This window comes from Mobula hypostoma, chromosome 12 (assembly GCF_963921235.1).
Source record: "Mobula hypostoma chromosome 12, sMobHyp1.1, whole genome shotgun sequence".
NCBI lineage: Eukaryota > Metazoa > Chordata > Chondrichthyes > Myliobatiformes > Myliobatidae > Mobula > Mobula hypostoma.
In genome coordinates, this window is record NC_086108.1 from 52,609,025 (window position 1) to 52,621,727 (window position 12,703).

At 39.5% G+C, this 12,703-nt stretch overlaps 1 protein-coding gene across 10 annotated transcripts in view; it reads right to left on the bottom strand.

Moving 5' to 3' along the window:
• Positions 1–12,703, bottom strand: part of dock7 (dedicator of cytokinesis 7) — a 192,555-nt gene that overhangs the window by 68,686 nt on the left and 111,166 nt on the right. For 7 of the 10 annotated variants that reach the window (XM_063064093.1, XM_063064090.1, XM_063064088.1 and 4 more), the window contains 7 exons: positions 9,870–9,956; positions 8,984–9,079; positions 6,649–6,789; positions 5,990–6,103; positions 5,147–5,317; positions 4,206–4,345; positions 3,607–3,776 (listed from right to left, as the gene is read on the bottom strand). In XM_063064093.1, the coding sequence (XP_062920163.1) occupies positions 3,607–3,776; positions 4,206–4,345; positions 5,147–5,317; positions 5,990–6,103; positions 6,649–6,789; positions 8,984–9,079; positions 9,870–9,956 (919 nt within the window). The remainder of the gene's footprint in view (positions 1–3,606; positions 3,777–4,205; positions 4,346–5,146; positions 5,318–5,989; positions 6,104–6,648; positions 6,790–8,983; positions 9,080–9,869; positions 9,957–12,703) is intronic. The other 3 variants (XM_063064097.1, XM_063064095.1, XM_063064096.1) reach the window with 1 other exon arrangement.

Here is a 12,703-nt window from a genome sequence, read left to right on the forward strand (position 1 = left end):
CCAGGGCGTAAATAGCTAATACAAGGGGGCAAATTTTTAAAGCGATTGGAGAAAGTATAGAGATATCTGAGGTAGGTTTTTGTTTTCTTTTTTTTCCTTACAGAGTATGGTGGGTGTGTGGAACATGCTGCCTGGGTGATGGTTGAGGCAGATATATTAGGGGCATTTAAGAGACTCCTGTATAGGCACATGGAAAAGTTTGGGCACTCCTGGTTAAAATTTCTGCTTGTGTGAATAGCTAAGTCAGTAAAAGATGACCTGATTTCCAAAAGGCATAAAGTTGAAGATGACATATTTCTTTAATATTTTAAGCAAGATTACTTTTTTATTTCCATCTTTTATAGTTTCAAAATAACAAAAATGGAAAAGGGCCCGAAGCAAAAGTTTGGGCACCCTGCATGCGTCAGTACTTAGTAACACCCCCTTTGGTAAGTATCACAACTTGTAAACGCTTTCTGTAGCCAGCAAAGAGTCTTTCAATTCTTGTTTGGGGGATTTTCACCCATTCTTCCTTGCAAAAGGCTTCTAGTTCTGTGAGATTCTTAGGCCGTCTTGCATGCGCTGCTCTTTTGAGGTCAATCCACAGATGTTCGATGATGTTTAGGTCAGGGGACTGTGAGGGCCATGGCAAAACCTTCAGCTTGCACCTCTTGAGGTAGTCCATTGTGGATTTTGAGGTGTGTTTAGGATCATTATCCTATTGTAGAAGCCGTCCTCCTTTCATCTTCAGCTTTTTTTACAGACGGTGTGATGTTTGCTTCCAGAATTTGCTGGTATTTAACTGAATTCATTCTTCCCTCTACCAGTGAAATGTTCCCCATGCCACTGGCTGCAACACAAGCCCAAAGCATTATTGATCCACCGCCGTGCTTAACAGTTGGAGAGGTGCCGTCTTTTCATGAAATTCTGCACCCTTTTCTCTCCAAACATACCTTTGCTCATTGCAGCCAAAAAGTTCTATTTTAACCTCATCAGTCCACAGGACTTGTTTCCAAAATGCATCAGGCTTGTTTACATGTTCCTTTGCAAACTTCTGACGCTGAATTTTGTGGTGAGGATGCAAGAAAGGTTTTCTTCTGATGACTCTTCCATGAAGGTCATATTTCTGCAGGTGTTGCTGCACAGTAGAACAGTGCACCACCACTCCAGAGTCTGCTAAATCTTCCTGAAGGTCTTTTGCAGTCAAACGGGGGTTTTGATTTGCCTTTCTACCAATCCTACGAGCAGTTCTCTCGGAAAGTTTTCTTGGTCTTCCAGACCTCAACTTGACCTCCACCATTCCTGTTAACTACCATTTGTTAATTACATTATGAACTGAGCAAATGGCTACCTGAAAACGCTTTGCTAACTTCTTATAGCCGTCTCCTGCTTTGTGGGCATCATTTATTTAAATTTTCAGAGTGCTAGGCAGCTGCTTAGAGGAGCCCATGGCTGCTGATTGTTGGGACAAGGTTTGAGGAGTCAGGGTATTTATAAAGCTTTGAAATTTGCATCACCTGGCCTTTCCTAACGATGACTGTGAACAAGCCATAGCCCTAACAAGCTAATTAAGGTCTGAAACCTTGGTAGAAGTTATCTGAGAGTTCAAATCTCTTGGGGTGCCCAAACTTTTGCATGGTGCTCTTTTCCTTTTTTCCCCCCACTCTAAAATTGTACAAAACAAAAGTAATACACTAATCTTGCTTATAATGTTGAAACAAATGTTTCATCATTAACTTCATGACTTTTGGAGATCAGTTCATCTTTTACTCAGTTAACTATTCGCAGTAACAGAAATTTTGACCGGGGTGCCCAAACTTTTGCATGCCACTGTATGTGGGCGAGAGGGCTCTGAGTACGTGAAAAGGCCACACAATTTAATGGGCTGAAGGGTCTGAACTGTGCTGCAGTGTTTCATGTTCTATGCTGCTGAGATTATGGATTGGATAAAGGTTAACAAGGAGAAAACAAGAGTATGTAAAAGGATGCCAAGTAAAGAGAAAAACTGAAGAGATCTGAGTCATTATCTTAAAACACGTAAAAACTACAAACATTTACACCTTTGTTCAAGAAAATATATCTATTAAAAATGAGTAACTGAAGACTAGTCATGTTAATCCCAAAGGTGGAGAAACAAAAAAGAGGAACAGGCTTAGCAGTCATTTGGCCAAGTATACAATGGCTAGAGAATGAAAAGGAGGATTTATTAAAGGCAAAACATGTTTAGCTTTTTGGCAAAGCAGAAGACAGGGTTCAATGAGGGATATCGAGTTGATGCAGTATACACAGAAAATTAAAAGACAGTGAGGGATATCGGGTTGATGTGGTATAGGCAGAAATCTAAAAGACATTATGAAACAGGAAACAAAGTACCAGTTTGGAAATGGAGTTTCCTAGAAGTCTCTTGTCCATATGATATGGAGTTTTTTTAAAACTGGATTTCCTGTCCATATGATATGGAGCTTTTACAGGATACAATCCCCAAATCTACAAATGGCACAAAATGTGAACAATGAAGAAGATAGCGATAAGCTTCTGAGGATGGTCAAAAGGGCAAATATTTGGCATGTGAGAGTTAATACTGAAAAATACAAGATGAGAGATTTTGGCTGGAAGAATCAGATCTTAGAATTAGAATTATAAAATCAGAGAGCAGAATTCTCTAACCACATCAACAAAGATCCTGGAGTCCACACACACTGATTACTAAGACTGGCAGAGCATGTGAGAAACTGTCTAAAAAATGGATCGAGTCCCAAGCTTTACAACTAGAGCACCGAGTACAAGTGAACAGAAATCTCAGTGGAGCTTTATAAAACGCTGGCTTAGCTCAGCTGGAGCGCTGTGCCCATTTCTGGTCATCTCATTTTAAGAAAGATGTGAAGTCTTGGAGGGGGAATAAGCAGAAGAAATTTGATGAAATAATTCCAGTGAAGAGGGAGTTCAGTCATATGGATGGACTGGAGAAGCCAGTGTTGTTCTCTGCAGAACAGAGGACATTGTGAGAGAATCCATTGTAGTGATTTAAAATGAAAACAGGGGGGATAAAGACATTCCGATTGGTGGAAGAATGTTGAATGTACATTACTGGCAAAAGAACCAAAAAGAACTTGAGGCAATCTTTTCTAAGGAGTTCACTGAACTGTTCCCACACCTACGGACTCATTTACATGGAGTCTTCATGTAATGTTCTCGATATCTATGGCTTATTATTTATTATTTCTTTTTTTGTATTTGCACAATTTGTTGTCTTTTGCAAACTCGTTGTTTATCCATCCTGTTGGTACGGTCTTTCATTGATTCTATTACAGTTATTGGATTTATTGAGTATGCCCACAAGAAAATGAATCTCAGGGTTGTAAACTTTTGAAGTGTTTAAGAGTCTAGAATGCACTATAGCAAATGCAGGTTTCAAAGGGAGCTGGAAAAATACTTGAGAGGAATAAAATGCGGCGCAACAGGGAAAAGGCAAGAAACCAACTGGAATACTCTTAATAGCCCTATCACATGCGCCAAGGACTGGAAGAAATCCTTGTGCATTTGAAATTCAAACAGCTCTTTTTTTGTATCAAAGATCCAAAGATGTTCCCTGCAGTTGCAAAGCGAAACAACATAAGATTAAATTACCTGTGAAATCATACAGCTGTGGTACAGTCTCCATAATTATGCCAATCAGTGGCAAGTATAACATTGCCACACGAGCTTTCACTTCTGGATCAGCATACCGAGGATCTGAATCATGACTCGACAGCAAGTTATGAACAACACTGACCACCTTCTTGTGTAATCCAAACAAGCTGTAAAAAAAAATTAGATTACTGGAAAAGATCACCTAAAACACAGTGGTCCAATGAAGAGACAGATTTGTTACAGAGGCAGGTATGCCATTATGCAAAATTATAAATACATTATCATACAAATATTACTTCGAAAATAAGCTTGAAATTTGGAGTTTCAGGAATGAAATAGAACATGCAATCATAACAAGATGCCATTTATTAGTACTGGCAGTTGAGGATGAATTTCACCTGAGTCAGGAAAGGCTTGATATATACCAATAATCTAAGTCCTTCCAAAGTACTAGGTCTGGAACTTAGTACAGAAACAAAATTGTACACCACTCTTCTATTGCTCCCAACAAAAGATATTTGCTTTGACACATGTAGTTACATGTAAGAGTAAACTTCCTGCAAACAAGTTGTGGACATGTATCTTTTCCAACTCACCCCTCCGCCTCTGGGTCTAGAATAAGTGCTAACTCAGTGAGCACAAGTCCTGCTAGATAATGCTGTTGGCGGAATGGCATTGATAGCTCAAACATATTTGCAATCTTCTGGTCTTGAACAATTGTAGAAAATCCAGAGCTCTGGGAAAGAAACACAACAGAATGAATTAAAAGCAGAAAGGTTTTTCAGCCCTACTCATTTACTTATGACCTTCAAATAAAAAGCATTTGTCTGCTTTGTTCCAATATATATTTATTTCCACTTCTCTGAGGAATCTTTTGACCTCTCTTTTGATACAGATTGGCACCTTGCTTCTCAAATCTCAGTGTAAAATAGTTCCTTTCCTACTCTTTTAAAATACCTTAGGTCTAACTATGTCCATTTTCATCAAATCTAGTTCACTCACTTGCTAGAAGCACTTTGTTTCTTCTTAACCGTTCCCTGTTATTTAATAATTTTGTAAAAATCTACTAAATCTCTGTGATGTTCCAAGCAAAAAAATCTACTTTCTTATAAAGCAACTCACTGAATCCATCTTTTATCTAATTTTCTCAACAGTACATTACTAAAAAGTCACACTTCCATTATATTGTAATACTTTATCCATATAAAATGCCCCTTTTAACATTTTGTGAACCTGAAATTCAAATCTCTTTACTCTTTTACATCATTCCCGCATGCAATTACTTTTCTTTAACTTTCAAATTTACTCTCACATTTATTCTTAATGATTTCAAACTATTTTTTGTTATCAAAGCATTTTATTATCTTCTCATTAAATATTCCTGTAGTCTACAGTATCGTCCTTATATTTAAAGGTATTGATAACAACCGCAGTTGTCTCACAGCAGAATCCTGTGAGATTCAATAATCACATCCGATAATCAATAACTGCTTTATAACAAGAAACTTTCAAATCAATTGCCAATAAAGAATTCTACCTGACTAGTTGCAGAAGATACGGAAGGGGATGGAGAGGATGGAGGTGTGAGGAGGCTGCATGGTAAATTCAGAGTGACGTAATGTTCATGACTGCAGGCAATCCGCAGAAAGTCTAACCTCAGCGATACAAGCATACTTGGCGTCTGCAATGCATAAAGCTTTGAAGAAACCTGCAGAAACAAACAGCAAAATCATTTTAAATAAAAATAATAAACTCCATCAAACTACAAACTCAAGCAATCCATATCAACAAACTTAATAATCTGTGCAACATATTATCAATGTCACCAAGAATATATTTCTATGTCTGACTGAACTTGGCTACATGTGAATTGTCTGCCATGCTTCAGCATTTGCCAACAGTGATAGTATTTCATGGAGTAATTTTCCAAATGGAAAAATGAAAGGATGACTTGCTATTAAACAAATCCATCTTTTTCTTTTAGTCCAACTGCATAATATTTAAAATTCATGTTAAAATGTATTTTTAAAAAGTAATATCTTATTTAATGGTATCTTAATAACTTAAGGCTGCTGCTCCCTGGGAAATTTGATTTTCCTTACCAAAATTTTTACTTGAATTTTTTTTTTGTTTACATACGATAAGTAAGGTCATAGGTGTTTGAGCGTGAATATTTCCATTTCATTCCCGTAGGAGCGACGAGTCAATTGGAGTAACAAATCAAATAGCATCAAAGTTAAATTCTCTTGGTTGATGTTATATGGCTTTCATGGAACAAAGAATGACTCTGTAACGTTCCTCAGACGCATAACATTGCTACCGATTTTATCCTTTAGATCTGGGGTCAAACTCATAAGTTCAGTCACCTTCATTTTCATACCTGCTTCCAATAGGTTTTGATAAGTGAAAAGACAAAGCCACGATCCATCACCGAAAACAGGTCATTGAGAAAAAATGCAAGACTAACATTTAGTCTCTCAATCAGTTCTATATCCTAGAAATAAAGGATTAATTAGTTACACCAGCGGTATTCGTCTGCAACTCTTAATTTAGTAAATAATAATGACAGATGACATTTCCTGGAATACAAATGGAAATTTGTCACTATAAATCAGTACTGTACTCAGATAAAAAAAGAAAATTTCCTTTGATTGTCCACGATTCTTAAACTGGATTATCTGCCATTCTCATTATTCTCAAAACGTTTCCTCTTTTTTTAAAGGCACTTCCTTATCCAACCAGTAACCAGTAGTCATCCTGTCCAATACATCTACTTAGGTTGTCTGCTCAACTGTGAAAAGCTGGGAGTGCAATCGTAACAAAATCCATATTATGTTGTTGCCTTACCTTCACCCAGAACTTGAGGTAACAATGAAAAACAAAAACTATATTTTCCTTTTCTTCCCTTTAGACTATGAACTTTCCACTGACTTAACTGAGATTGGCCAAAGAGGCACAGAACCAAGACTGAATTTGGTTCTTTCACATTCGGACATTGAAGCAACTGAATACTGAAATAACAATGAATTGAGTCATTACCTTCTGAAATCTTGTAACTATATCACCTGCAATCATGCTAACCAGCGCAGCAATGTCGTCCATGAACCTCTCAGGAAATCGCGCTTTCCTCGGGATATCAAGTTTGTCAGAAAAATATAAATGGTGCACCATACTTTTTACCTGTTCAACAACACATTAAACATAGCATTACTCCCAGATATATTAATAATTTTAAAGGAAGAATTGTCAGGGTGCTTTCAGCCCTATACAGTGGCATGCAAAAGTTTGGGCACCTCGGTTAAAATTTCTGTCACTGTAAATAGCTAAGCGAGTATAAGATGAACTGACTGCCAAAAGGCATAAAGTTAAAGATGACACATTTCTTTAATATTTTAAGCAAGATTACTTTTTTATTTCCACCTTTTACAGTTTCAAAATAACAAAAAAGGAAAGGGCCCGAAGCAAAAGTTTGGGCACCCTGCATGATCAGTACTTAGTAACACCCCCTTTGGCAAGTATCACAGCTTGTAAACGCTTTCTGTAGCCAACTAAGACTCCTTCAATTCTTGTTTGGAGGATTTTCGCCCATTCTCCCTTGCAAAAGGCTTCTAGTTCTGTGAGACTTCTGGGCCGTCTTGCATGCACTGCTCTTTTGAGGTCTATCCATAGATTTCCGATGATGTTTAGGTCAGGGGACTGTGAGGGCCATGGCAAAACCTTCAGCTTGCGCCTCTTGAGGTAGTTCATTATGGATTTTGAGGTGTGTTCAGGATCATTATCCTGTTGTAGAAGCCATCCTCTTTTCATCTTCGGCTTTTTTACAGACGGTGTGATGTTTGCTTCCAGAATTTACTGGTATTTAATTGAATTCATTCTTCCCTCTACCAGTAAATGTTCCCCGTGCCACCAGCTGCAACACAAGCCCAAAGCATGATCGATCCATCCCCGTGCTTAACAGTTGGAGAGGTGTTCTTTTCATGAAATTCTGCACCCTTTTTTCTCCAAACATACCTTTGCTCATTGCGGCCAAAAAGTTCTATTTTAACTTCATCAGTCCACAGGACTTGTTTCCCAAATGCATCAGGCTTGTTTAGATGTTCCTTTGAACTTTTTGACAGTAACAGAAACTTTGACCAGGGGTGCTCAAACTTTTGCATGCCACTGTACATTGAGTGCCAAACAGCGTAATTAGAAACCTGAATTTTGGAATTATCAAAACATTACTTGGATTCAATGGTTCCTCTCTTTTTGATTCTAATTCAAATTTATTTATCTTACATTTTTTCCAATTTGTTTCTTCATCAACAGCAGATCTGTTTATTTTCTTCATTTCTCTACTTTCATTAACATCCCTTGAAACTTATTCTATTATTTTACTAATTTTCTGAAGGGATTGCAGAAGAAAAAAAAGTTTCTTGATAATTAAATGTGAAATAAGACAATTTCCCTACAAACACTTTGTCAAATCCCATCACAATCTTACAAAAATCAATTGGATTGTCCTGAAGTCTTCTCAGGGCATGAATGGCCAATGTAAAGGGACATAATTTTATGTAATTGAAGGAAAGTATAGGGAGGGGGATGTCAAGAGGTAGATTTTTACACAGAGAGTGGTGGGTTTATGGATGATGGTAGGGACAGTTAAGAGAACATGGATGAAGGAAAATTGGAGGGCTATTTGGGAGGGAAGGTTTGGATTGATCTTAGAGCAAGTTAAAAGGTCAGCACAACATCATGGCTGCAGGGCCTGTACTATGCTGTAATGTTCTATGTTCTTTTAAAGGAAAACAGAATGCCTAAAACTAGAGGGCAAAGAATGGCAGTTGTAGGGGTTTCAGAGAAATTATCGTTTCAGCAAGAGGGTGGCTGAAATCTGGAACATACTACCTGAGAGGGGTGGTGAAAGCACAGATCCGTATATATTTAAGTATCCAGACAAGAGCTTGACCCATCAGGGCATAATAGAAAATATTATGTAAATACTGGTAAATGGGATTAGTAAAGATGGGTTCTTGATTTTCAGCATACACACGATGATCCAAAAGGCCTGTTTCCGTGCCAAATGACTAATAATCCATTTTTCAGTAATACATCTCAAAATGAGTTTCTTTTGTATATTTCATGCTCACTTTTTTACACTTGGTTGCTTAGAAAAAGTGGAACCTGAAGTGGAGTACGAATGTGAAAATTGTGGTTCAGGTGGAAGAAAGAATCAGGGGTTGTTTCAAAGCTCAGATCTGCAAAATCCAGAATACGATCCTCTCCACAAAGTTTACTTCAACTAAGAATGAACTCTTCAACACCCATGAGCAGAATTTTAAAACTTAGAGCTAGTTTTTCCACAGGGCTTTTGCTTGGCGTCTATTTCACTCACCATTAACTCAAAGAAGAACCAGGCTTGATGGATGGCAGATTCACGCACACCCCCACTGCTCACCACCCACTGCAAGGCCAGCTCCTCGTGCAATAGCTATGTTACACAAACCACACAACACAGTATGCATTAAAACTTCAACCAACATGCTATTTTTAAGTAAGGAGTAATGTATTAATGCTGCCAGATCTGAACTGGTTGCAACCAGATGGTGACTTTATTATAGAGATCAGCCATTTCACAGCAGATCCAGGATGGAACTATGATTTGAGAGGGAAAAAAATACCATGAGAGATCTACCATCCCTGTCTACCTATAAAGTAAATTCTCTCCCTTTGCAGAGGATGGTATTTAACTGTTAAAGCTTTCTGAACAAATTTCAATCACTCTTATTGCAAACTTAAATCTCTTGGAAACCAAAACCTTCTACTACAAATGTGAAAATAGTTCAATGGAATGTCATACAAACTTGGTCACCATTAATAATTACAGTAGTTGAGTCTATCAAAGCCTATGAAATGTGGTAATATTAATAACAAGTTGTAAATGCAATGGGGTCATACAACTAGATCTCAGATTTAAAAAAAACTATTATTATGCCTAAAGGGGTCTGCAACTTTGTATGAACTAAATCAGGCTAAGCCAAACTAGTGATTACTATGACACTCACTGAGGCAACTAGGCATTGGGTAACACACAAACTGGGTATGGACACTTTAGCCCATAGATTCTGCAAAAAATTCTCCCACAAAGCCTAACTTGATCTGGGTCTGACTTGGAATCTCCTAAATTTGAAAAAGTAGAATTAGAGACGATGTTCAAGACTTCCTGGAGTACATTTATCCAACATTCCTTATGTGGCTCACACAACAGTACCGTGCGCTACCTTCTTAGTTGGCAATCGTCCCGTTAACGTTTGTAAGAAACTTGTACTCTCGGTATGCGATGACATGCGATTACTTCGATCCATAGCCTATGGAGTGGAATGAATGTTGGCAACAGATTGGTGATGGAAGACGAGGCACAAATGAACATATTAATTTCAACACACAGCAGTTGGAAGCACATAATGGCTGCAATGAAATTAAAACCTGAAGTGATTGTAGTTTCACATCCCTAACAAGGGTTATCAACGTTTATCCCTGGAAGTAAGACTACAGCAGATCAAGGCCTTAACGTGTTTAAGACCTACCATGTGTTTTACACAAAGTTGTTTTTAATTGAAAATGTTAATCATCTTTCAAAGGGGTGGATAATCAAGGCATAGTAATTTTTGTATAAGTTCCCTACCAATACACAACCAAATACTTCTTTATCATTTTCCTTGCTTGTTCTGGGTTGAGTCTATCATCTTCTGATTAATTTTGGTGTCAATCTAATTTTATTCTTTCTCTCTCAGTTCAGCTAGATCCAATAAGCAGTATTTTTAAAAAATAAAACACACAGATAATCCTCCTTTTCTCTCACCTCCAATCCCATTTGCTCTATATCAAACTTTCTAGAACTTGCTTTAATAATACTTCTATAGTAACTAAAACACAGCAGATACTGAAAATCTGAAATAAATTCAGGAAATACTTAACACTTTACTGCCCTTCTGCTCTCACCAAACTCTTCTTAACTAAGACAAGCATTCAACAAACCATTATCTATAAGTTCTGCAATCTGCACAAAATACCCTTAATAGACACAACACCTTCCCTTCCTCTTCCAGTCTCTCAAAAAGACCAGTCTTTCTCACTTCTTGATGCTCCTTCACCTCCAACAACCGTCCCCTTCTCACATCATTTTCTCCACTAATCATCCTCCTAGCAGTGTCTACCTTCACCCAACCCTCACTCCACCTCAGCCCACTTACCTTTTTGCTGTCTGCCTCCAGTGGTCATCCACCTGTCACTCTCAATTCCACCCCTTTCCATCCCCTACCTGCCTCCATTTGCCCGTCATCCTTCACCCCTCCTCAGTTCTCTGATCACCTACTCTAGATCTCCTCTTCATAATGGCTGCCTTTCGTCTCCATTCTCTCAGTCCTGAGCAGGGTTCGATCCATGATACTAACAATTCCTTGCTCCCAACAGCTGCTGCCCAACCCACTATGTGCCTCCAGCAAATTGTTGGTGCTCCAGATTCCATCATCTACACTTTTATGTCTCATTGTTTTCTCTTCCCCAGTTCTGACTTAAAACAATCTCATTTAAAATGCTGCCTGTTTCCAGCATTTTCTGTTTTATTTTTTCCCCAAATTTCCAGTATCTGCATTGTTTGCTTTTCAGATATGACTGGACATTTACACCCTCTCTTAGACAGTCCCTACAAGCATATGTATCACCTGAACTCCAGTGGTCTTTACTCTACCAGAGACATCCCCTTTGCCTCCATCCTTCCCCCATTTCCATAACTTAAAAACTCCATAGCTTGTTTTTCCATATTTCCTGTTCTGATGTAAAGCCATTATCCCTGAAACATAAACAACAGGAATTCTGCAGATGCTAGAAATTCAAGCAACATACATCAAAGTTGCTGGTGAACGCAGCAGGTCAGGCAGCATCTGTAGGAAGAGGTGCAGTCGACGTTTCAGGCCGAGACCCTTCGTCAGGACTAACTGAAGGAAGAGTGAGTAAGGGATTTGAAAGTTGGAGGGGGAGGGGGAGATCCAGAATGATAGGAGAAGACAGGAGGGGGAGGGATAGAGCCGAGAGCTGGACAGGTGATAGGCAAAAGGGGATACGAGAGGATCATGGGACAGGAGGTCCGGGAAGAAAGACAAGGGGGGGGGTGACCCAGAGGATGGGCAAGAGGTATATTCAGAGGGACAGAGGGAGAAAAAGGAGAGTGAGAGAAAGAATGTGTGCATAAAAATGAGTAACAGATGAGGTACGAGGGGGAGGTGGGGCATTAGCGGAAGTTAGAGAAGTCGATGTTCATGCCATCAGGTTGGAGGCTACCCAGACGGAATATAAGATGTTGTTCCTCCAACCTGAGTGTGGCTTCATCTTTATAGTAGAGGAGGCCGTGGATAGACATGTCAGAATGGGAATGGGATGTGGAATTAAAATGTGTGGCCACTGGGAGATCCTGCTTTCTCTGGCGGACAGAGCATAGGTGTTCAGCAAAGCGGTCTCCCAGTCTGCGTCGGGTCTCGCCAATATATAAAAGGCCACATCGGGAGCACCAGACGCAGTATATCACCCCAGTCGACTCACAGGTGAAGTGATGCCTCACCTGGAAGGACTGTTTGGGGCCCTGAATGGTGGTAAGGGAGGAAGTGTAAGGGCATGTGTAGCACTTGTTCCGCTTACACGGATAAGTGCCAGGAGGGAGATCAGTGGGGAGGGATGGGGGGGACGAATGGACAAGGGAGTTGTGTAGGGAGCGATCCCTGCGGAATGCAGAGAGAGGGGGGAAGGGAAAGATGTGCTTAGTGGTGGGATCCCGTTGGAGGTGGCGGAAGTTACGGAGAATAATATGTTAACATACACTAAGCACATCGTTCCCTCCCCGCCTCTCTCTGCATTCCGCAGGGATCGCTCCCTACACAACTCCCTTGTCCATTCGTCCCCCCCATCCCACCCCACAGATCTCCCTCCAGGCACTTATCCGTGTAAGCGGAACAAGTGCTACACATGCCCTTACACTTCCTCCCTTACCACCATTCAGGGCCCCAAACAGTCCTTCCAGGTGAGGCATCACTTCACCTGAGTCGACTGGGGTGATATACTG